The sequence below is a fragment of the Vulpes lagopus genome, chromosome 22 (genome assembly GCF_018345385.1).
Source record: "Vulpes lagopus strain Blue_001 chromosome 22, ASM1834538v1, whole genome shotgun sequence".
NCBI classification, from domain to species: Eukaryota; Metazoa; Chordata; class Mammalia; order Carnivora; family Canidae; genus Vulpes; species Vulpes lagopus.
Window position 1 is genome coordinate 23,149,933 of NC_054845.1, and position 25,271 is coordinate 23,175,203.

General features: G+C 40.7%; 2 protein-coding genes across 2 annotated transcripts in view; one reads left to right on the forward strand and one right to left on the reverse strand.

Moving 5' to 3' along the window:
- Positions 1-22,408, reverse strand: part of PECR (peroxisomal trans-2-enoyl-CoA reductase) — a 31,769-nt gene extending 9,361 nt beyond the window's left edge. Inside the window, exons 1-6 of the mRNA XM_041737340.1 lie at positions 22,219-22,408; positions 17,411-17,544; positions 16,335-16,500; positions 9,973-10,054; positions 4,817-4,913; positions 1,946-2,056 (exon numbers count right to left, since the gene is read on the reverse strand). Of these exons, the coding sequence (XP_041593274.1) occupies positions 1,946-2,056; positions 4,817-4,913; positions 9,973-10,054; positions 16,335-16,500; positions 17,411-17,544; positions 22,219-22,342 (714 nt within the window). The 5' untranslated portion in view covers positions 22,343-22,408. The remainder of the gene's footprint in view (positions 1-1,945; positions 2,057-4,816; positions 4,914-9,972; positions 10,055-16,334; positions 16,501-17,410; positions 17,545-22,218) is intronic.
- A 255-nt stretch (positions 22,409-22,663) lies between these two features.
- Positions 22,664-25,271, forward strand: part of TMEM169 (transmembrane protein 169) — a 29,798-nt gene continuing 27,190 nt past the window's right edge. Inside the window, 2 exon segments of the mRNA XM_041737625.1 lie at positions 22,664-22,695; positions 23,329-23,388. The gene's annotated coding sequence lies outside the window, so the exon portion shown is untranslated.

Consider the following 25,271-nt stretch of genomic DNA (forward strand, 5'->3'; position numbering starts at 1 on the left):
AATAAATAAATCTTAAAAAATAAAAAAACAGGGGCTGCCTGGGTGGTTCAGTGGTTGAGTGTCTGCCTTTGGCTCACTTGGACAGTCCCACATCAGGCTCCCCATGGGGAGCCTGCTTTTCCCTCTGCCTATGTGTCTGCCTCTATCTCTGTGTCTCTCATGAATAAATGAATAAAGTATTTTTTAAAATTAAAAAAATAAAAAAATATTATTTATTTTAACATGTAATGCCTTTATTACTATGATCTTAAATGAACAGATAAATATTTCTTACTTCTCAGTTTTGATTTCTGAACAGTAAATAGAGATAATATAGTTCACGTACACAAAAGGAGTGTTCTGTCCAAAATAAAAATTTGATCATATCATCCCCTTGATTAAAATCCTTTAAAACCCCTCTCGGTTTTCAGAATAGAAATCTAAGCATCTTGCTTAAAATGGCCCATCAAATGTCTGATTTAACTATATCTTCTAAAAACATATTTTGCAAAACTATTTTACTTTAGGAATTCTAGAAGTTACCCCTCACACAAGAGTGCATATCTGTGTTCAAGGATGTTCACTGCAGATATACTACAATATTGAAAATATGGAATCTAAATGTGCAACAATGGAGTCTAATTAAACGTAACATGGTATATCCGTAGCAAGTTGGAAAAGTACATGCAGTAGAATCCCATTTTGTAACAAAGTCAATAAACACAGGTATTTTGGGGTATGCATAGTAAATTTATGGGAAGAAATACATCAAAATAACAATGAAAGCTCGTTTAGAAATTAGAAAACATTTTCTTTTAAGAGTTTTACGGTTTTGCTTTTACATTTAGCACGTTAATATATTTGAAAATTGTTTTGTATGTGATATGAAATAGGAGGCCTAATTTATTTCTAATTAAACAGCCAATTGCCGTAAGTCGTATGCTATCCTAACTTCACAGATTTGAAATGCTACTTTTGCTGTATAAACTCATATATACATGGTACTGATATAGGTGTGCATTCTGTTCCACTAAAATCTATTCTAGTGCCAGCACCAGATATCCTAAGTAAGTACAGCATTATAATATGTTCTAATATTGCAAAGGCTCAAATCCCATTATTCTTTTTCAAAACATTTTTTTGGTTTTTGCATTAATATTTTTCTAGACCAACTTTAGAATCTGTGTGTTTAATTCCAGTACAATACTAAATGTGTGCATTAATTTAGGGAAACTAGATTTTATTTATTTTTATTTTTTATTATTATTTAATTGAAGCACAGTTAACACACGATGTTACGTTAGTTCCAGGTGTACAACATAGTATTTCACAACTCTGTGATGCTACCCTCAGCACAAGGGTAGCTACCCTCCGTCACCAAAGGGAAACTTGATTTAAATAAAATTGATTCTCTCCATTGAGGAATATGCCATGTCTCTCTATGTATTCTTGTTTTCCTGTTCTTCAGGAATAAATTTCATGTCAGTGAGAGCTAAGCTTATGTCAAGTATTTCCATTTTTATTATTGTTGTAGAAAAGATAGCCTTTTTTTCATTGTATTTTAAGACTAATATTGCTGGCCTTTAAGAAAACTTCTGATTTCTACATACTTAAATCTGGCCACCTTACAGAAATCGAGTATGGAACTCCACCCTAGCCATAATCACCTGATTTGGTTTAGGGTCCTGTGTACCAACAAAGGCCATGTGATTAAATAACACGACTGAAAAGTGCAATGAAACAATAAAACCATGCTGTTCTTGATTCACACTGCAGTCAATCCCGGATAAAGACTGCCGTGAGTGTGCAAGTCACAGAGCCAGAAAGCGCAGGGAAAATGGGCTGGTGGCAATGGGAGCACTCATCTCCATCAGCCAACCAGACTGTGTGAAAAGGACACCAAGTGTTACAATTTTCCAAAGTATAAAAGAAAGCAATTGGAATCGATGTTAGAAATATACATTACCTCCTCAGGCACTCCAATTCGCTTAGCTGGGATTTTCTCAAAGTACCCTGCAAACACGTTTTCTGCCAAAGGACCATAGTTGTCAACAGCACTCGGGGAATAAATGGTTCCCTATGTTTGAGAATAAAACAAGAACAGAATAAAGTACATAAAACTAAATTTTATTTTATTTTTTTAAAGATTTTATTTATTCATGAGAGACACAGAGATAGAGGGAGAGACACAAGCAGAGGGATAAGCAGTCTCCCCACAGGGAGCACAATGTGGAACTTGATCCCAGGACCCCAGGATCACGACCTGAGCCTAAGGTGGATGCTCAACCACTGAGCCACCCAGGTGGTGCCCCCATAAAACTAAATTTTAAAGTCACAAAGACATCAAGGAGGTCATTGACCAATGCCAGAAAGTAAGTGGCTTAAGTTTAATAGAAAAATCAACATTTCTAATATTAATTTTTCTCAGTATCATCGAAGTACCATTAACCATAATTATAAATGGATTATCTGATGAACTCATTTTGTGACTTCCTCTCCCTTAATGACCAGCCAAGCCCTAGATTTTTCCTGAAAAGACAGGTTTTCTAAAAACATAATTAAATGAATAGATCAGAGAGGCACTCCGGTGGGGTTAGGGAGATAGGGGAGTATTCTATCTTCCACCAGGCTTCTCTGTTTTATAACAGAAGCCTGGGCTGTTGTTATGGGAGACTTAGAAAAGTCAGTGTTTTCATGGGTTTTTCACTATGGTGAAATCACAGAGAAAACATCTGAATCCAATATAAAGGAACTAAAATTTAAATTTGGGGGGAATTCTTTTATTTAGCTTTTACTAGTTTTCTAGGGTTTATAAAGTCAAGAAAATTACAACTGTGTAACACATGATAAAGCTATTTGTTACTGACTCATAAGTACAGCAGAGGTTATGGGGTGGAAGAGAGGGAACAGAAGGAATGAAAGGAAGATGGGAGAATTTGGTGGCATGAATTATTCCAAATAATAATGGGTAATATACTGGTTTCCAATCAAACAATTTGGAACTTTCTATTTAAAGAGTATGAGGGGCGCCCAGGTGGTTCAGTCAGTTAAGCATCTGACTTTTGATTTCATCTCAGGTCATGATCTCAGGGGGTGAGATTGAGCCCCACATAAGGGTCTACACTCAGCAGGGAGTCTGCTTGTCCCTCTCCCTCGGTCTCTCCCCCTCCCTTCTTCTCCCTCTGCCCCTCCCACCCCTCAAAATAAAAATAAAATAAAATAAAGAGGATGAAATCTTCTAGAAATATTGAGGTTTAGACAAAATGCCTCTAGAGAACAAACGTGACTTTAGTAACACTAACATACCATTAAACGTTTTCAAGAAATGCACTTTTGGGGGCCAGTATTCCAAGATATAACACAAAGAATGGAACTGTAATAATTTTTTTTCCCTAGAAATACATGAGTGTAGTGTGGGTAAGGTCAGGTCAGCTGTGAGGTACTGAAGGGAAATGAAGTTTCTGGTGGCAAGTCTGCAATCTGTTAGAGATGAGATTTCTCCAGTGACTTGCTTAGTTCACACCGAGTAGCATGGGTAACAATATCCGCAGATACTATATAGAGAGACCTGTAGATAATACCCACAGATGTTATTATAGTTTCAGATACAGGGATGACTACTATCTTAGCAATAACCAAAAAACATCACAGAGAAGTGGATATGAGCTGAGTTTTGCAGGATGAATGAGATGTTTCACGTGACCTCTCTCCTGGAGTACATGGCCAATATGCAATACCCAAGGAGGCTTAAGCTATATCTTGTTTCACAAAAAATGAAATTGAACATATCATGATTTGAACGTATTATGATTTTTTCCTCTACAATTTACAGTATGTCGCCGAGACATTTTCTCTTGACTTCTAATCAATCTTTAACTTGAACTAGACTTTGGTTTTTTTCTCTCTCCCCTAATGAAGCACTAATGATATACTGAGAAATAACAAAATAATCTGTCAAAATTCGTTCTTTAAAACAGTGGTTCTCAATCTTCACTGTACATTTAAATTTCCTAGGTGGCTTTTAAAAATACCAATGTGTAGGGACACCTGGGTGCCTCAGCGGTTGAGTGTCTGCCTTTGGCTCTGGCCATGATCCTGGGGTTCCGGGATCAAGTCCCACATCCGGCTCCTTGCAAAGAACCTGCTTCTTTCTTTGCCTGTGTCTCTACCTCTCTCTGTCTCGAATGAATGAATGAATGAATGAATGAATGAATGAATAAATAAATAATCTTTTAAAAAAATAAAAAATACTAAAAAATAAAAATACCAATGCCTAGATTCCATAGTTTGGAGTCAGGCTTACATATCAATATTTTTTAAGCATTTCATAGATAATTCTAATATATTGACAAGATCTAGAATCATTGGCTTAGTGCTCACTTCAGCAGCACATATACTAAAAAAAAAAAAAAGAATCATCGGCTAAATGTAAACTTGACAGTCTGGTTGTAAATCACAGAAATCACAGAATACCTCTTTCCAATTTTATCTATTTTTATTTTATTTTTTAAATTTTTAAAAAAGATTTTATTTATTTATTCATGAGCAACAGAGAGAGAGAGAGACAGAGAGAGAGGCAGAGACACAGGCAGAGGGAGAAGCAGGCTCCCTGCAGGGAGCCCGACATGGGACTCGATCCCGGGTCTCCAGGTTCACGCCCCGGGCTGCAGGCGGCGCCAAACCGCTGCGCCACAGGGGCTGCCCTAATTTTATCTATTTTTAAAAGCCAATCTTTTCTATTATACACGTGTATTAACAAATACCCCCATTGACAACACAAAGGGAATCCTCAGAAGAGCACAATTTGTCAACGGCTTTTGTATGGAAGTTTACCTACAGGGGCAACACAGTTGATCCTTATTCCACTGCTGGCCCATTCCACAGCTAAGGATTTGGTGAGGCTGTAAACCCCTGCTCTGGCAGCTCCACTATGCCTTAAAAGACAAAACATAAAATTACAATCGGCTTCCATCAAATGTTTTTCTCGTTAACTAAATGAACAGGTTTGTCAGTGACCTACCAGAGCCCCACCAATATATTCTTGTTGAGTCTGTCTTTTGGACTCTTGAACAATGGGAAAGAAGTGGATGCTTCGATGCTAAAGCCAAAACACAGCTATCCGACAGTTGAACAAATCTTACATTACAGGCACACATAAGATCCTCCAAAATACTATGAGCATAAGAAATATTCCGAAAACCTTTTTATGATGTAGAGAAACTATCAAATTGGTAATCTTGAGGGTTACAAGTGTGGTTATTTTTAAAATGAATTATTTAGACGATAGGGATAAATTTGCATATGAGGCTAAAAACAGTATTGATAGAATTTCTAGACACCCTAACATTTAATTAAATTTTAATATACTTCCAGATAGGAAGTTCAAAATATTTAAGTTTTCATCTCTATGGGGTCTTATGCATAAGGTACAGATACACCGTGGCTTAGAACTTATTACGAGGTCCTTAGAAGCAAGTATGCGAGATCTAGGGGTGTATCCACTTCTCACTAGAGAAGACTTAGAGAGCCCAACCTTCCTGAAGAAACCCATCGCTGTCCCAGTGTTAGCTGCAACAACCCTCGTGGGGCTCCAGGCAGAAGCCAATTACTTTGTCAGAATTCTCCAAGCAATCCCACCACCATCAGATGTGGCCACAACTTCTGTTGCTATTGCCATTAAGCAGTCCTGGGTCAATCTACAGGATATGCTCCCTTGCCCTGCCTACCGCCACCAATACTAAGAGGGGCCCTAACACAACACTCAGCTGGGTAGAATAATTGAAATTGCCAGGCTTCTCCATAATACCAGGAGCAAGAGGCAGGGGCAGGACCAGACATGCTTATGTAGAAGTACAATCAAGTCCTGACCCTTTTCTGGGAGGAAGACCTAGAGTCATTTGTCCCCTTGCACTCAGGCCCCTGATCACCAGGGCCACCACATGAAGTCCTGCCTCTCATCATAGGAAAAGGCTAAACAGTCACATGAGGCTGAAGAAGCAAGTGGCAGATGTTCCGAAACTGGTAGCTGCCCAAGAGAGAAAGCCACTAGAACTGAGACAGAGCTGGAAAACCAGAGACTGGAATTATTGAATTTCAGCATCTGAATTAGTTTGTAGCACATGAGCAAGAGGCAGTTGAAGGGCAACAGAATAAGCCTCTCCAAAATATGACAGGAGCTCAGGACATGCCACTCAAAATATGCTGCTTTGATACATCATGTTGACTGTAGGCATTTGAAAAACAGCAAATGCAGGGAGACACTTTCTCCGAACTCCCCTTATCTCCCTAAAGATAGACTGGGTTCCTTCAAAAGCAACCTCGTTGCCATAAATCCCCTCCCTAAGAGTTTCATCAACCAGGGAAGATGGTCTCTGGTCACAGGTATAAAGACTAGCAGTCGACTCCACACCCACACACAGTCTGTCACAAATTACCAGACTTCCCATCTATTCTTCCAAGGGCCCAGGCATCTTTCCTAAAAATTACTTTTTTTTTTCTCTACAAGGCCCCCATTTCCCATTCCCTTTCCTTCTAAGATAATGGTTCAGTCTGTAGTCTAAGCTACTCAGGGAGGCTACTTGTTTTCCCCTGGGTATCTCCCATCACATATACATGATGTGTGTGTGTGTGTGTGTGTGTGTGTGTGTGTGTGTGTGTGTGTGATCAAAGTTGTTTTTGTCTTGTTAATTTGTTTTTTTATTACAGGGGTCTCAATAAGAACTCAGAATGGTAGAGGGGTAATTCCTTTTCTTCCCCTACACAGTGTTCTCAAGCTTCACAGATGAAGAGAAGGCACTCAGTAGAAACTGAACACAAACATAACAGCATTTTCAGACTCTGTTTCCATACTCAAAGATCTACCAGAGAAGGTAGCAGAGAAGGGGGTGATGTCGGAAGTGAAGTGACTGATGATGTCAAAAGCATGTGCAACAGGTGTGAAAACCTGAGGCCCCCCACTCTATACCCGTTCCAGTTAAGGAAAGAAGGATGCAGTCTTCCTCCATGGTATTCAGTTCCGCAGAGAGTTATCCTGAGAACTCGAAGAAGTTACTCTGGATCCCAAAACAGCACATCCTAATCTACTTATCTCTGGGGATAAAACAAACAAACAAACAAACAAACAAACAAGCAAAACCCAAAAACCCAAAGAACAAAACAACAACAACAAAAACCTATGACATTTGTGAAGAAAAAAGTGAAGAGTTCATTCAAATCCAGAGAGACTTACAGCTCATCCAGTACTGTGTTCTGAAGGACTTGATACTGGTGGCATCCCTGGGAGGTCCAGGTGGATGAGAAGCCTGAATGGACCATGGGGGTTTTGTAAAGACTCCCTTTCCAGGAAGGGAGAGTGGTCCCTATCAGGGCAAATTCAGCTTGGCAGTGACATGTCACATGAAGTGCTGCTGGCCCAGTCACTCTTCTTCTAAAGGAAAAGCCCAGAGGGACTGACATTTATTTGAACTATGAGTTGAGTGAGATTATATGTTACCATTTCCACGACAGGTCTCACATCCATTCTTTCAATGACCAATTTTCTGAAGTACGAAGGTCTTATTTCTGTATCAGATATGATTTAAAACCTCTTACAATCTGTGTGGGAACATATTATAAGTGATAAACTGTCTTGAAGTCTGTCACACTGCTTCATTTTCTTCCTCTAATTTATAAATAGGAGGCAGAGGGATGTACAACTCTCAGTGAATATAGCACTAACGAATGTTTTCAACGCTTCTACTACTTAAACACATAAAACCATACAGTATACGCTCTTTTTCATCTGGCTTCTTTCACTCAGAATAATTATTTTGAGATCCATCCAGGTTGTTGCATGAGTTAATAGCTCATTCCCTCTTACTGCCAAGTGTAGTCTGTTATGTAGACATACTACAGAGCTTAGTCATGCGCCGAGTGATGGGCGTTTGGTTTACACACTCTCTGTCCATGGGAGATGTGAGTTGCTTTTTTTTGGCTTATCTTTTGCCCTTGTAATTATTGACAATGACCCAAAAGATCAATAGCAGACTAAACTCCCCTGTGTCAGGATCCCTGGGTGGCGCAGCGGTTTAGCGCGTGCCTTTGGCCCAGGGCACAATCCTGGAGACCCGGGATCGAATCCCAAGTCGGGCTCCCAGTGCATGGAGCCTGCTTCTCCCTCTGCCTGTGTCTCTGCCTCTCTCTCTCTCTGTGTGTGACTATCATAAATAAAAATAAATAAATAAATAAAGGGGGATACTCCCTAACATTAAAAAAAAAAAAAACTCCCCTGTGTCAATGTAATGGAAAATAAGACCAGCCTCAGACAACATTAAGAAAAATATGCCAGAACCACCAATACGATTCAAACACATACAGAAGACATCCAGATAGCTTTTCAATAAATCAAAAGATGCTCCATGAGAATCCCATTTCTTGCCCATCAGAGTTGTCTAGAAGTTGATGACACACACTTTGGGTCAGGCTGTGGGGAACACACACACTCATACTGTGCTGGTGGGGGAGCAAGATGGAAAGAAATTTGGAAATACCTAAAAGTATGCATTTATCTTTCACCTGCACCCAGCAATCCAACTTCCAGGATGTACCCTGAAGATATAACTCCACCAATATGAAACAAATATGTACAGTGTTATTCACTGCAGAATTACTCGTAATGCAAAATGTAGAAACAATACAAGATTTCTATTAAGTTTGAGATCTTACATGCCATTTGAAAAGAAAAATTGAAAAGAAATCTGTAGACCTGTAATAGTGCTATACCAAAAAATTTAATAATAATAATAATGATAATAATAAATACAGAGAGAAAGGGAGAAGGGCTATTTCAGAAAAGTCTTTTTTATGAAAGAATATCAGCTAATAAATATAGAAATAATCATGACATCAGAAAAATCAACATTTTCTCACCCCTAATGTAAGTGATTCAGGTAAGAATCAACAATGGTTGCAAAAATCATGATGGCAAACAGAATATTCATCACCCTGCAGATCATGGATTATATACTACTAATAAAGAAATTCAGGTCACTGTCTTACTTGGTTAAACAAGTTATTTCTGGGATAAGAAGGTAAAGTATTCAACTTTGTATCTTACAGAGTTATATATATATATATAAAAACTAGCATGCTTTGATTTTATAATACTAAAATAGGCCTATTTCATAAAAAGAAATATTCTATGTTGGAAAATAAAAAAAATCCTTAATTAAAAAAAATGGAAGGAATCAGAATTTACTAAAGATATGAAAGAAATCAGCAAAACGATTTATTTGTAAACCAGACTTTTTAACTACTAAATGTGTGGTGTTCAAGTAGCTTCCTGGCACACTGTTTTTCTCTGTGGTCTAGGTGGATGCCCTTTTAGGTTATTATGAAAGAATCGACTGAGCCAGTAGGCTAAATTAGTTCACTGATTGACTTTTTTTTCCTTTTTTAATCCATTTCCAAATTCCACATCAGAATAAGAGTCAAATATGTCAAATTCCATTATGGAGTAACAATTTAGCAGTTCTGTCTAAAACTGAATAGGTATATTCACAGTATTCAAATCTAAATCAATCGAAATTAGTTTCATTTCCACACATTAACAAAAAAGATATCTCCAGGCAATGATGACCAATTTAGTGACATCTGGATTAGGATTACTGGATAAAATATAGGACATTCCATTAAATTTGAATTTCAAATAAAAACAAAAAAAATTTTAACATAAGTATGCTCCATGTAATATTTGGGGTAGACTTAAAATAAAAAATTTAATGGGGTGTCCTGATTTTCTTTTCATGGTAGACCTGGGAAGTCTAATAAGGATGGGAATACCTTGGAAGTATATTTTTAAAGTTCAAATAAAGGGCAATGCTAAGTATTAAGATCAAAACTCATTAAAGAATTAAGGATTATGACTTAAGAAATTTTCTCCACCCTCCTCCTCCTCATTCACAGGACAAAACCCAAAGACATAGGAAAAAATAAATATACATTAAGTATGCTTACGTAAATCCTGGATATCCATTTCTAATAAGGATAATAATATTGACAATAGATCCTCCATGCTCTTTCATCCAGGAGTTGTAAACTGCAGGAAACAGAACAATGACAATCACATGAAATAGTGTCCTCTTTTCTCATCCACTATCCCAGCACATTGCTTGGTATTTTAATATTTTTAATTTAAATTTCCTTTAAAAAAAAAAAAAGGATTTTATTTATTTATTCATGAGGGACAGAGAGAGAGAGAGGCGGAGACACAGGCAGAAGGAAAAACAGGCTCCAGGCTGGGAGCCCAAAGCAGGACTTACCCAGGACCTCAGGATCACGCCCTGGGCCAAAGACAGACACTCAACCACTGAGCCACCCAGGTGCCCCTACATTTCCCTTTTTTTATAAAAAGCCCGATTGAAAATAATTTATATATCACAAAATTCATTCATTTTATGTGTATAATTTAATCACTTTTAATAGAGTCATGCAACCACCATTACAATCCAGTTTTAGAACATTTCCATCACCCCCAAAAAGTTCCTTTGTGTCTATCTGCAGCCCAAGCCATCCCTAAGCAAACCTTCGTATACCTTCTGTTTACATAAATTTGGCTTTTCTGAACATTTCATATAAATGAAATCACACAATATGTGGTCTTCTGTGTCTGGTTTCTTTCACTTAATGTTTGTGAAAAAATTTTAAAGAAGAATAATGTTTGTGAAGTTCATCCATGTGGTAACATGTATCCATAGTTAACTTTTTATTGTAAATAGTGTTCCAGTGAATAGATATGCCATATTTCATTTATCCATTCCTCAGCTGATGAACATTTGGTTTCCACTGTTGGGTGATTATAAATACAAATCTTTGTGAGGACATGTTTTTATTGCTCTTTCGTAGACACTTAAGGGTGGAACCGCTAGGGCATATGGTAACTGTATGTTTAACTTTTAAGAAACTGCTGAGCTATTTTTCGGTGTTTCTACTATTTTCTATTCCTACCAGAAATGCAAGAAGGTTCCGGGTTCTCCATACTATTATTGTCTGACTTCTTGATTATAGTCACTCTAATGGCTTGAAGTGATATTTCACTGAGACTTTTTCTTAAAAGATTTTATTTGAGAGAGAGAGAGAGAGAGAGAGAGAGAGAGAGCCATGTGTGCAAGAGCAAAAGGGATACAGGGAGAGGGAGAAGCACGGTCCCCGCTGAGCAGGGAGCCCTACACCGGGCTCAATCCCAAGACCCAGGGATCATGACCTGAGCTAGAGGTAGACACTTAACTGACTGAGCCATCCAGGCACCCCCCACTGAGGTTTTGATTTGCATTTCCCTCATGACTAACAGTGTAGAGAATCTTCTGATGTACTTATTAGCCATTCATATATATACTTTGGTAAAATATCTATTCAGGGACCCCTGGGTGGCTCAGCGGTTGAGCGTCTACCTTTGGCTCAGGGCATGATCTTGTGGTCCTGGGATTGAGTCCCACATCAGGCTCCCTGCATGAAGCCTGCTTCTCCTCCCACTGCCTATGTCTCTGCCTCTCTCTCTCTCTGTCTCTCATGAATAAATAAATAAAATCTTTTAAAAAATCCAAATCTTTTGCCCATTTCTTAATTGATTTGTTTTCTTAATATTGAATTATAAGAGTTCTTTTTATACTCTGGATTTGAGTCCTTTATCAGATATGTGATTTGGGAATCCTTTCTCCCAGTCTATGGCTTATCTTTTCATTTTCTTAATGTTGTCTTTTGAAGCACAAACATATTTAATTTTGATTAAGTCCAATTTATCAATTTTTTTCTTTACTTTGGTATTTTGTGGTGTATCTCAGGACTCTTTGCCTGAGCCAAGGTCGTAAAGATTTTGTCCTTTGTTTGCTTCTAAAAGTTATACAATTTTACTTTTTGCATTTAGGTCCATGGTCCATTTTGTACTTTTGGTTAACTTTTATTTATGGTGTGAGGTAAGGGTCTTTTTGCACGTGGATAGCCAATGTCCCAGAACCATCTGCTGAAAACACTATCATTTCCCCATAGAAGTGGCCTGGTCCCTTTGGCAAAAATCATAAATAAAAGAGTCTGACTTTTATTTCTGGACTGACAAATTTGTGCCAATGATCTATACATCTACCCTTATGACAATACCATACTGTCTTGAAATCAAGAAGTATTAAGTCCTCCAACTTTCCTCTTTTGCAAAACTGTTTTGGCTATTGTGAGTCCACTGCATTTGCACATATATTTGGGATCTGCTTGTCAATTTCTGCAAAAGTAATAGGAACTGCACTGAAACTACAGATCAATTTGGAAAGAACTACCATCTTAACCATATCAAGCCTTCCAATTCATAAATATCAAATGTGTTTCTATTCATTTCAATCTTTCTGTCAGCAATGTCTTGTAGTTTAGATATGGGTCTTATCCTTCTTTTGTTAACTTAATTCTTTAGGTATTTTCTTTTCTTTTTCTTTGGGGAGAGAGAGAGTGGGAGTGGGAGGGAGAGGGGGAGAGAGAGAATCTTAAGCAGGCTCCATGCCCAGCACAGAGCCCCACACCCACACAAGACTCGATGTCACAACCCTGAGCTCATGACCTGAGCTGAAATTGAGAGTCGGATGCTGAACTGAGTTACCCAGGCATCCCTCATTCTTTAAGTATTTTATCCTTTTTCAAATAGGATACTTGATATTTAGTCATCAACTCTATTCATACGAATCAAGGCAATGCCAGATATGTACCCTCAAGACTCCATTCAATAGAAATCTAATTTTTAGAATATAAAGGCCAGAGAACAATGTAAGACCCATTCCTATTAAAGGCTTGGGCAAAAATAAGAATGCTTTCCTATTATTAGTTATTCCTTTCCAGTGAATTCTTACCAATACATAATATATGACCAAAAAAAAAGGAGGTAAAGCCACTAGAAAAGAAGACATAAAGTATAGTATTTCTGAACTCTATGAGAATTCTTTCTTATTATTTTCACATTGTTGAAACGGGGATATATCTCATAGTTGGTGGCTTCTTAAGATTCAAATGTACGTTCTTAGGGATATACTTAGGGATATACTGTACTTTCTTAGGGTTATATAAAATGATCGTGCACTTTACAATTGACTGTATCTTTGACAATGAAACACAGCATTTATTTTTGGACAACATGGTTGTGTATCTAAAACACTCAAAAGACTAATTTTAAAAACTATTAGATAAAACCACAAATTACTAGATATAGCTACAAGATCAACTTGAGAAAATAATTCTTCCAGAAACCAACAGTAATCCAGTTGAAAAATAATTGGGGAAAAAAGCCCATTCAAGGGGCACCTAGGTGGCTCAGTGGTTGAGTGTCTGCCTTCAGCTCAGGTTGTGACCCCTGGGTCCTGGGATCGAGTCCCTCATCGAGCTCCCCACAGGGAGCCTGCTTCTCCATCTGCCTGTGTCTCTGCCTCTCTCTGTGTTTCTCATGAATAAATAATTAAAAAAAAAAAGCCCACTCAAAAGTGCAGAAGTTATCAAAAATATCTGATGTAACCTTAATAAAAAAAATACAAGAGAGGCACCTGGGTGATTCAGTGGGTTAAGCATCTGACCCTTGATTTTTGGCTTGGGTCAATGAGCTCAGGATCATGAGTCCAAGCCCTGTGTTGGGCTCTATGCCCAGCATGAAGCCTACTTAAAAAATAAAAATAAAAAGGGATTTAAATGTGATGTAAACATAAACCTTTGCCAAAAATTATAAAATAAGAATCCATTAATAGAAAGATGTGCCATGGGATCCCTGGGTGGCGCAGCAGTTTGGCGCCTGCCTTTGGCCCGGGGCCCGATCCTGGAGACCTGGGATCGACTCCCACGTCAGGCTCCCTGCATGGAGCCTGCTTCTCTCTCTGCCTGTGTCTCTGCCTCTCTCTCTGTCTCTCTGTGTGACTATCATGAATAAATAAAATCTTAAAAAAAAAAAAGAAAGATGTGCCATGATGGAGAGATGGTATTTCAACACATTAACTATTAAATTAAATTTTAATTAAATTAAATTAAATTAACTATTAAATTAAAGATTAACAATCTTTCAAATTGTTGATAGGTTGAACACAATCCAATCAAATTCCCCACCAGGATTTTTGAGGAAAAAACCTTAATATAAAATTCATCTGGAAGAAGAAAAGGTCATGAATAGCCAAGAATAGTTTGGAAATTAAAATAAATAAAGTACTATGTGCCATATCAAATATCTAAAAACTTACTTAAAAAAAAGAAAGGGGAATAAGTTTATTTAAATTACTCTACACACAAAAATAAATAAATAAATAAATAAATAAATAAATAAATAAATAAATAAATTACTCTACACAGACTTTCTGGCTTCTGGTTAAAAAGTACTATATGTCAGAACTCTGAAATCAACTTTGTATTTTTGCCCTGATTCCTCCGGGGCTTTCATGGGAATACTTCTTCAAGATATGTGAGATAGTCATCAGATGCTGATCACAAGTCCATGTGCTTCTGGACAACTGGCTATAAATCAGTGGTTTCCATGAACCCTTTCTTGGATTTCATTAATTTACCATTGTGGCTCATAGAACTCATGAAACTAGTTTACACACTATATTACAACTTATTAGAATGGATATAGAGTGATATGAATCAACAGGCAGATGATGAAATACACAGGGCAATGTCTTGAACAAAGAAGCCGCTGTCTCTGTGGAGTCTGACTCTGGCAGAGTATCACGTGAAAGTGTTCTCCTTTACCATAAAGCCCTTTTGTGGCTTTATGGAGGCTTCATTCACTGTATTGATTGATTAAATCATTGGCACTGGTGACTGATTCAACCTTCAGCCCCTTCTCCTCCTGCCAGAAATCAGGAGGCGAGACTGGAAGTTCCAACTCTAATCGAGGTTGGTTCCCACCAACCAGCCTGCTGCCATCTTTAAGGGATTTCCAAAATTAACATTTAGGGGATTTCACCTCATTAACATAAACTCAGTTGTGGTGAACAGGATTTAGGAATAACAGACACCCATTTCGCCTAAGTGGCTCTGAAGTCATTTCAGGAATTATGACAAGAGATCAAATGATAACAAAAGACTGGGCAGCCCAGGTGGCTCAGCGGTTTGGCACCACCTTCAGCCCAGGGCGTGATCCTGGAGACCTAGGATCGAGTCCCACATCGGGCTCCCTGCATGGAGCCTGCTTCTCCCTCTGCTTGTGTCTCTGCCTCTCTCTCTGTCTCTCATGAATAAATAAAAATCTTAAAAAAAAAAAAAAAAAAAGATTCTCCCATCGCCCTTATTGCTCAGGAAATTCCAAGGGCCATGGGAACATGAATGAGGAACCACAGACAAACTAAAACATATACTCATTACTAATCACAACACATCAGTCCCTAATGATTATGGACTTCTTATGTGAGGGAGAAACAAACTGTCTTATTTAATTTTCTGTTTTTGTGATGGTCTCGACACTGGAACAGCCAGCCACAACCAATAGGAAACTTTATACTGCTAGTGAGATAAAGTTGAAAGCTGGCAATGTCTGCAAGATTTTGACTTAGAGATATTAAGAATATAAAGCCTAATCTATAGTGGGGTGAAGACCCTTTGGGTTGGAATTATACTTCCTCTGTGGTTTTCATCATAAAAATGTCTTCAATAGCTTGTAACAAAACCCTTGAGTTACTCCACTTCAGGAATTGGATATCACCACCTATGAAACATAACTTTCAATCCAAAAGCTGAATGCCTGCTAATTAGTTTTAGTCGGAAAGAATGTGGACTCTGGCATACTCTCTGAAGATCTGAACAAGCCCTTACAATGGATTTAAAAGATTTGTTTCTTGGGGAACCTGGGTGGCTCGGTGGTTGAGTGTCTGCCTTCAGCTCAGGACATGATCCTGGGGTCCTAGGATCGAGTCCCACATCCCCTGGGATCGAGCTCCCTGCGAGGAGCCTGCTTCTCCCTCTGCCTATGTCTCTGCTTCTCTCTCCGTGTCTCTCATGAATAAATAAATAAAATCTTAAAAAAGAAAGACAAGAAAAAAGATTCGTTTCTTTAAAACAGAGTGTGAGAATTTTTTTTAACTTCAGGAACAACTTTGTAGCTATATCTTTGTACGGATTCTTAATGATTTTCTCATGATAAAGTCCTAGAAATAAAATTATAAGATTAAAGCATATCCATATTTTACAAATACTGTCAAATTACTACCCAAAAAATGCAACAAGTTACATTCCTGTGTTGTATGTGAGTACATGAGGGCAGTAAATGCTAATGACATGGAGTTTCTGAGCCCCTGACAATTCTCTTTCAAGATTATCTATGATCTTTAAATAAAGACACCTTGACTTTTTGGGTTATTGATCATACTTGCCTGCTTTGCACATGTAGAAGGTGCCTGTCAGGTTGGTTTCAATCACAGCATGCCATCCCTTTGCATTAATGTGTTCCGTAGAAGCCAAGAACTGGCCTCCTCCATTGTTTACCAAAAAATTGATTTTACCATAAATCTCTAAGGTGGATCTGACCAAATTGTTCACCTAAAGAAAAATGTTAAAAGGAAACTGGTTAATAACCTAACTTGCTACTTGGACTGATAGCTTGCTCCAGGAGAGGAAAAGAACTTGCAGTCTGTTGCAGTCAATGGTAACTCTAAATGCCACAATATCTACAGATCATAAAGCTAAGTTGGTCATTTAGATGACAAGATTTATCCAAGAGCCGGGATCACTCCTAAATCCAAGCCTACCTGTATGAGTTTGTAAGCTGTAAACCTAGAATAATGAATAGTACTGAAATCAGGTTAAAATTAACATTAAGAAATGAATGAAAAGCGGCGCCTGTCTGGCTCAGTTGGTAGAACCTGTGACTCTTGATCTTGGAGTTGTGAGTTTGAGCCCCACGATGGGTGTAGAGATGCCTGATTACTTAAATAAAAAACCTTGGGATCTCTGGGTGGCCCAGTGGCTTAGCACCTGCCTCTGGCCCAGGGTGTGATCCTGGAGTCCCTCCCTCCTGTGTCTGGAGCCTGCTTCTCCCTCTGCCTGTGTCTCTGCCTCTCTTTCTCTCTCTCTGTGTTATAAATAAATAAATAAATAAATAAATAAATAAATAAATAAATAAATAAATAAAATCAATCTTTTTAAAAAAATTAAATAAATAAAATCTTTAAAAAAATAAAATAAAGAAATGACTTAAAGGGCAAAAGGCACAAAAAATAATCTCGCTGAGACCACATCCTTGCTTAGGTTCCTTATCTTGTTTCTTTCCATCTCTTCCTCTGGAGGTAATTTGCTCAATATATCATTAACAAAAGAATCTCTTTCACAGGCTCTGCTTCCAGTCCACCTCATCTAAGACAGCTACCATAGGAACACCTGAACCACAGGGATAGGAACCACTATTGTAAATAAAATGAATGAACAGACAATATGGACATATTCACATTACCTCTTCTTCTTTGCGAATGTTGCATTTTATGGGAGTGACCTGAGACTGGTTGGTCGGGGGTAGGCTGGCCCTCAGTTCTTCTGCAGTAGATTTTAATCGATCAAAATTACGAGATGCAATGACCACATTACATCCTGAAAAGAAAACAATCAAAGAGTAAGTAAATATACTTTCTTTTTTTTTTTTTTTTTAAATCAATTGAATTAGGAATTCTGGGGGTAGGGCCCAGCAGTTTCAGTTAGTCCTCCAGGTGATTCTGCTATCCATTAAAATATAAGCACTTTTGGCCTAGGAGATTTACAAGCCAGCAACAGAAGTTATTTTAATTATCCAGAGTGCATTATTCCCAGAAAGTCTTCTCCATCTTGTGTTGACTTGCATTCCTCCTTGCCAGCACATCTACTCTTCCCACACCAGCCAACTCCCAGGAATAAGTTCATATACTTCATCAGTTTCATTCTTCTGAAAAATATGTTTATAAAGTAAATATGCTTTCACTGGTTGTCCAAACTAAAAAAAAAAAGTCCCTCCCCCTGCTCTTTCTCTCTCAAATAAATAAAATCTTTTTAAAAAGAGCTGGGGGGGGCGATCTGGGTGGCTCAATCGGTTTGATAAGTAACTGCCTCCTGCCTTCAGCTCAGGTCATGATCCTAGAGTCCTGGAATTGAGCCCTGCATGGGACTCCCTGCTCAGTGGGGAGTCTGCTTCTCCTTCTCCCTCTTCTCTTTCCCCTGCTCCCTTTCTATCTCTCCCTCTCTCTCACTCACTCTTTCTCTCTCAAATAAATAAATAAAATCTTTAAAAAAATGTTCAGAAAGTGTTTCATGTGTGCCCATAAAAAAGATGAATCGAGGGATCCCTGGGTGGCTCAGCGGTTTAGCGTCTGTCTTCAGCCCAGGGCCTGATCCTGGAGACCTGGGATCAGGTCCCACGTTGGGCTCCCTGCATGGAGCCTGCTTCTCCCTCTGCCTGTGTCTCTGCCTCTCTGTTTCTCTCTGTGTCTCCCATAAATAAATAAATAAATAAATAAATAAATAAATAAATAAATAAATAAATAAATCTTAAAAAAAAAAAAAAGATGAATCGAGACTTCTGGTTCTGGTTAAAATGGAACATCAATAAGTGAACTTACTCTCCAAACCTAAACAACTAAAAAACTGGACAAAGTATAATGCAGAATGGTTTTCAGGCACTGGGCATTGGGTAGGAAGACACAGTGATCTCTAGAGTAGAAGCAAATAATGCGAGCCCTAGGATCCTTCCATCTTGCTGCCTGGAGAGTTTCCCAGGTGCAGCACATGAAGGAGGAGGAACCCATTCAGACCCCAGGAAGGGACAAAGTTGAGTGTCCAGGGAGGCCAACACAGCACTGGGAATAGTCAGTGTTTCCACCCAGGCAAAATCTTTCAAGGGACATTGAGTCAAATAGAAGAGTATGGCCTCAGAAGTGAAGCAAAATTAACCCTAGATTAAAGGCCATTCAGGTCAACACTTAACATATAACAAGCCTCTCTTAAAGTATGAAACTGTTTCCAAGCAGCTGCATAAAATATAAACTTCACCTATAGCTCTTGAGTCCACAGATTACTACTGAACAACAGATGATCAGTGACTGATCATGTCACTTCTTTCTATGTCTGTGCATGGTTGGGCACTGGGTCTTCAATTCTCGCAGACAGCAAAGAATACAATTGCATTGCCTCCATGTCTCCAAGTAATAAATCTATGATTGAAGGAGGCCTGGTCAGAAAAGATGAAAATACAACAAAAAAATAAAAATTGGTAACACTGGAAGTGAAATCAGAATTGAATGTAAATGGAATTATAAAAGGCATAGTGGCCCTTGTGAGTGTTGACACCACCACCACTGTTTTCCTTAAGTAAAAATACTAAGCTATGACATCCTAAAATATCCATTCACCCTGTGGTGGGATCCTGAACCTTACTGTTCATTGCTGCCAGAAGGTCCTCTCCTCGTTGTACACAACATCTTAGCTCATCCTAAAGGGAACCTTTCCTTCTTTTCATATACAAATAAATCAGAAATACTGGTCAAGGCAGCCTCAGATAGAAGGAGGAGCCTTGCAACTTCTGGACTTCCCAGAGGTATACAGTAGATTTAAATTGGATTATATTGATAATTTTCCTCCCTCTCTTCCACCAAGCTGAGGCTGGTAGTCCCTTTCTGTCACAGAAAAAGAATGATAAACTTGAGAGCAAAGACAAGGATCTGGTTTGAGTTCAATTTGAATGGTCTTCCTTGATGGAATCAGGACTCCCTTTGTCTAACAGAATCTGTCCAATAGATTCCAGAGGGTTCCAGTTGTGTTCACTCTTTCTTACCTAGGTAAGGGCTTTTGGCATCCTCTCAGAAAAAAAAGAAGGATCAAAACCATTTGTGAAAGATGAAACAACAATCATCATTTTAAAAAGCATGCCTCAATATTCAGCTCATAAAACTAATAAAAACAATCTGCCACAGGATAAAGCTTGACAGGATCCCTGGGTGGCTCAGCGATTTAGCACCTGCCTTCAGCCCAGGGCGTCATCCTGGAGACCTGGGATCGAGTCCCATGTCAGGCTCCCTGCATGGAGCCTGCTTCTCCTTCTACCTGTGTCTCTGCCCCTCTCTCTCTCTCTGTGTTTCTCATGAATCATCTTAAAAAAAAAAAAAAAAAGGATAAAGCTTGACAATGCAAAAAAAAAAATTTTTAAGATCTTATTTATTTATTCATGAGAGACACAGAGAGAGGCAGAGACATAGGCAGAGGGAGAAACAGACTCTATCCCAGGACCCTGGGATCATGCCCTGAGCAGAAGGCAGACACTCAACTGGTGAGCCACCTAGGTGTCCTGACAATGCAAACTTATCAATAAGAACAAAGTTCAATTATATGAAAATGCACAAAAGGTTCTGTAAAGTGGAGCCAGGATCTGACAACTGTGTTGGGAAGGTCATTCTGACCTTCACATAAAATGATCATTGATTCTGCTATTTTTACAGTTTTTCTGGAATGGGATAGAATTTGGTGTTGGGAGTGGAATGTTGGGTGATGAAGCCATGCTAGAGCCAGAATAAAAAATGTTCATTTCCATTTTTTTTTTTTTTTCAGGTCTCCTGGCTGCCTCAGCTGGTAGAGTACATGACTCTTGATCTCAGGGTTGTTAGTTGGAACACCACCATGGGTAGAGATTACTTAAAAATAAAATCTTTTTTTAAGAAGATATATTTTTTAACATACTTTTTTTAGTTCATACTACATGCGAATCATTAGAAACACAACGGTGAGTAAAGGCGATTTATGTGTTCCTGAAAAATATTTTTAAATGAAGACAGTTTAACCAAATCACTTACAGAAAAAGTTGTTCCTGTTAACAATGTTACAAACTGCCTTCCACTCTTTTTCTATGTATTTTTCATTAACAACCAATTTTGCATTGGAATATTTTGTTTGGAATCCTGCTTTGATTATACATTATACCTTTTCCCACCATAGTCTTCAATAGTAAGATGTTTCAATAGTAGTATTTTTCATTCTTACTGATTTAATGATTGCCTTTTAATGGATACTTAGTCATTTCCAATGTTTCACTATTCAACACTATAGCCTTTTATACAAATCTGTGTTTGTCTCTGTTTCCTTCGAGTAAAACCCCAAGAGAAGAATTACTAGTCACAGAGCCAGAACATTAATACTTTTTTAAATCTTTTTTTTTTCCCAAATTGTCCTTTAGAAAACTTGCAAGTTTACAGTCTTGCCTGCCTTCTCACTCTCTCAACATTTACATTTCCCCCAATGTCTTAAAAGATTGTTTGCAAAACCGTGGCATCGTATTACTGTTTTATTTTGCATTTTATTCCAGGAGAGTTGATTATTTTCTCATACACTTATGACTTATTTTTAGTGCTCCATTTGGAACACTTGGTCCATATCATTAGCCTGCATTTCTCTGTGTTAGCTCTTTTCCCTATTTATTTGTGTTAGATCTTTTCCCTATTTGTGGGAGCTCTCTATACATTTGTTGTACATTGTACATGTTTTTCTCCTTATGCCTTTAAACTTTATTTACATGACTTTTAAATTCAATAAGGATTTACATCTTCATAGAGGTAAACTTAGTCTATTTTCCCTTTTGCAATTTCTTGTTCAAGTGCTTACAAAGTCCTCCCTTCTCCCAAGTGAAGGTAGTATTACAGGAGAAGGGGCACCTGCATGGCACAGCGGTTTAGCGCTGCCCTTTGGCCCAGGGCATGACCCCGGAGTCCCTGCAGGGAGCCTCTGCCTTGTGTCTGCCTCTCTCTCTCTCTCTCTGTGTCTCTCAGGAATAAATAAATAAAATCTTTAAAAAAAAACAAAACAAAAAAGGAGGCCACGAAGATCATATACGATAGGAGTCTCTCGGTGTTACAACCTTTGACACTTAAGGGAGTGACATGAAGTCGTCTTGTGCTTCCTCATTAGGTGACACATGGGATGGATTCCTTGCAGACACATCTACGAATAACTCCAGGGCATGTTTCCGCAGGTCTACGGAGAACGACCTTCCCTACCTCGAGCATGATCATCTCTGATGCTAACTGTTCCCGTGACTTTACAAATAGGGGCCTCACCATTCAACGCTTCCGCACACTTTCTAGGCAACTGCGGTCCGGGTCCCCCCGCGGTTTCCACTTCGCGCACCTGCGCAGCCTCGGGGCTTTGCAAGTCGCGGTCGCCCAGGCCTGCCCCGCAGCCCCCTGGCTCCCGACCCCAGGGAACGCGGGTCCTCGATCTGGGCAGCCCGACCCGCGGGGCCTGCGCACGTACCCAGATGCAGGAGCTCGGTGGCGATGGCCTTCCCGATGCCCGTGGCCCCGCCGGTGACGATGGCCACCTGGTGCAGCAGCAAGCCGGGAGCCAGGAAGCTCCTGCGCTCGACCCACGGCCTCATGTCGGCGGAGGACCTGGCTCGCTGCAGCGCGGGGCTCCCAGGACCGCGGGTGGGCGGGGCTAGAGGCCGCCGCGCGCACGTGACCGCAGGCCCCGCCCCCCGCCGCGCAGGCCCCGCCCCGCCTTGGCTCCGCCCCCGCCGCGCAGGCCCCGGCTCGGCCCCGCCCCCGCCGCGCAGGCCCCGCCCCGCCTTGGCTCCGCCCCCGCCGCGCAGGCCCCGGCCCCGCCCCCCGCCGCGCAGGCCCCGCCCCCGCCTTGGCTCCGCAGCCTCCCCGCGCGCGGCTGCTCCCGGGCGGCGGTGCCTGCTTGCCCGGGTCTGGGTCCTGCGCCGGACTTTGGCCCCGGCACGTGCAGGTGAGACGTCGCTGTTCCTTGCCGTTCGTTTCTGCTTTTGTGTTTACATTTCGGTGCCATTGCGGTGGCTGGAGGATGGGAAGCGGACAAAAAGCGGGCGCGTGCTCGATTTCCAAAAATCCCCGGTGCTCCCTGTAGCCCTCACGGTTAATTAAGATGAAGTCTCCGGGGGCACCTGGGGCAGGAGGCTGCAGCTCGGGAGCCGTGCTGCGCCCGCCCGGGAGAGATGCGCCGGCTGCCCTGGCTCCGGACCTGGGGCGGGAGGGGGAGCGGCAGCTTGGCCGAGGGAGGGGAGGAGATCTGGCCTCCGGATCCTTTCACCCTCCGGAAGGGATGCTGGGGTTCGGGGGGGGGTGGGGATGCAGTGGCAGTTATCCACAGCACCCAGATAATACATGGTTTTAAAAATAAACTGGAGCCCACTTCCACCTCCCCCCCTCCCCTTCCCCTCCCCTTCCCCCTCCCCAGCTCAGGAATGAAGGGAAGAGGCAACCTTTACCAGATTGGAGACCTAATCCATTTCAGCCCGGCTGCTGCATAAACTGATGAGTCCAGGGGTGTGTGCTTCCTGCAAGGACGCATGCGGCTCCAGGTGTGTGTGAGATCCTCTCTTCTAATTCATTCCCTGTGCAGGGAGGCCAGCAGCCTGAGCCTGGGGGCAGTTTCTCATCCACGGTTTAATGCCCAGTAATGGTGAGTTATTATTCAGATCCTCCTCCGTATTGTTCACCTTGCTTCATGCTGTCAGCCCCCCCAGAGTTAGCTTATACCTGGACTGGCCTAGTGAGACTTGGCCTAAGAATTTGGCAGATCTAGGGAATGCGTGTGGTGCTGTGGTCTTAACAATCCAGGGAAGATGCTATTTCTGTCTGCTGTGAGAGTACAGTATTTTCCCCCGACGAGGTATTAAAGTGATGTAAAAGCAACAAATGCCATCATTCTTTTGTTGGGCCCACCGACCAGCTAATTGTTCACAAAGTGAATTAGAAATGGGTCTTGTTAAAGGTGGAAGCAGACATCACTTCCTCTCTGATCCTGTATCCCCGTGCCCTTCTCTGACCTTCTTTAAGAAATACTTGCCCAGGGGCACCTGGGTGGCTCAGTCAGTGAAGCATCTGACTCTTGATTTTGGCTCAGGTCATGATCTCTGCGTTGTGAGATCGAGGCCCACATTGGGCTCTGCACTGGGCACCCGCTTGACATTCTTTCTCTTCCTCTCCCTCTGCCCCTAACCACCCCACCCCCTAATCCCTGGGGTTTTTTTCTCTCTCTAAGAAAAAAGAAAATTAAGAGAAGTACTTGCCCTTCTCTCTTTGTTGATGACAGATTCCAATCTACACTCATTAATGAAAGGGAGAAATCAATCTCTTTTGCCTTCTGCTTCCCAGTTGCTAGAGTGTGCTTTGATTCCAATGACAAAGTTTTTTGTTTTTTTTTTTTTAACAGCAAGAGAAATAGTGACTCAGTTTTAAGGGATTTCTTATTCCAGAAAATTCCATAACCTTCTTTCTTAAGAGCAAAGAACACTTTAAATTTCTTTTAAAGATGCTTTTAGCACAGATGTCACATAACATGGTTTGCTATCTGGTCTGGACCTGTGGATTCACGGAGCTCGGCCAGCGTGGGTCAGTGTGGGCCTGGCTCTACTGCAGCCTCGTATGGACAGCTGAGGGGACTGAGGGGTTCTGCAGTCCTCCAGCGAAAAGGTGACTGGCCTGGCTTTAAGCCACTTATGCCCGCTAAGGATGACAAGGAGCCATTCCTTGGCTCAAGGAAGTTGCAATCTGATTAGAAAGCTCTCTTTCACAGTCCAGAGAGAGTCTGTGATTGACAGAGATGTTGGAGTCCCTCTGAGAGATCTGTTCAAATGAAAAGGCATCTTTGGCTCCATCATTTTAATTCTGGCTCCAGGTTGAGCCATCTCTTCCCACAGCATCCACAGCATCCCAAAGGATGCTCCTTTGGCGGAATCAAGTGCTACCCTGGGCTCTGCATCACTGCCCCCTTTGTCCCAGGGAAAAAGACGTCTCCTGGGCCACGATCGTTCCACACTCCCACTCTGTCACACCCTATTAGCACCGACTCCCTTCATCTTCTGAGATGCTCTGGCCCTCACCCATCTTCCCACCCCTCCCCCACCCCATCTGCCTGCTAGCTTCATTTTCTTCCTGCCTCAAAGCAGCTGCTGGCTCACACCGACAGGGGCCAGTGAGATCCTCCACATTGAGACTCACAGAATCTCAGTGCTAACAGAATGTCGGTGAGGCATCCAATCACCCCTCCACCCCCGCCTTGAAGCAAGAGCTGTCCTGAACTGAACCAGCTCCCACAAATAAGACGCTAAGCTAGTTCCCAGTATTCTGCTAATATCTACTGAGTACTTACCATGTGGCAGGGACTGCTCTAGGCACGGTGGATACAGAAGAGTGGCCAGGACAGTTAGCTGCCCTTGCTTTTGTAGTGTTTTGATTCCAGCATGGAGGTATGATGGGAGAGAGAATAGGGGGTGGAAGGTGTACATGTGCCTGAGGTCAGCTAGTGAAGATCCGATTTTACAGCTCTTAACAATATGAAGA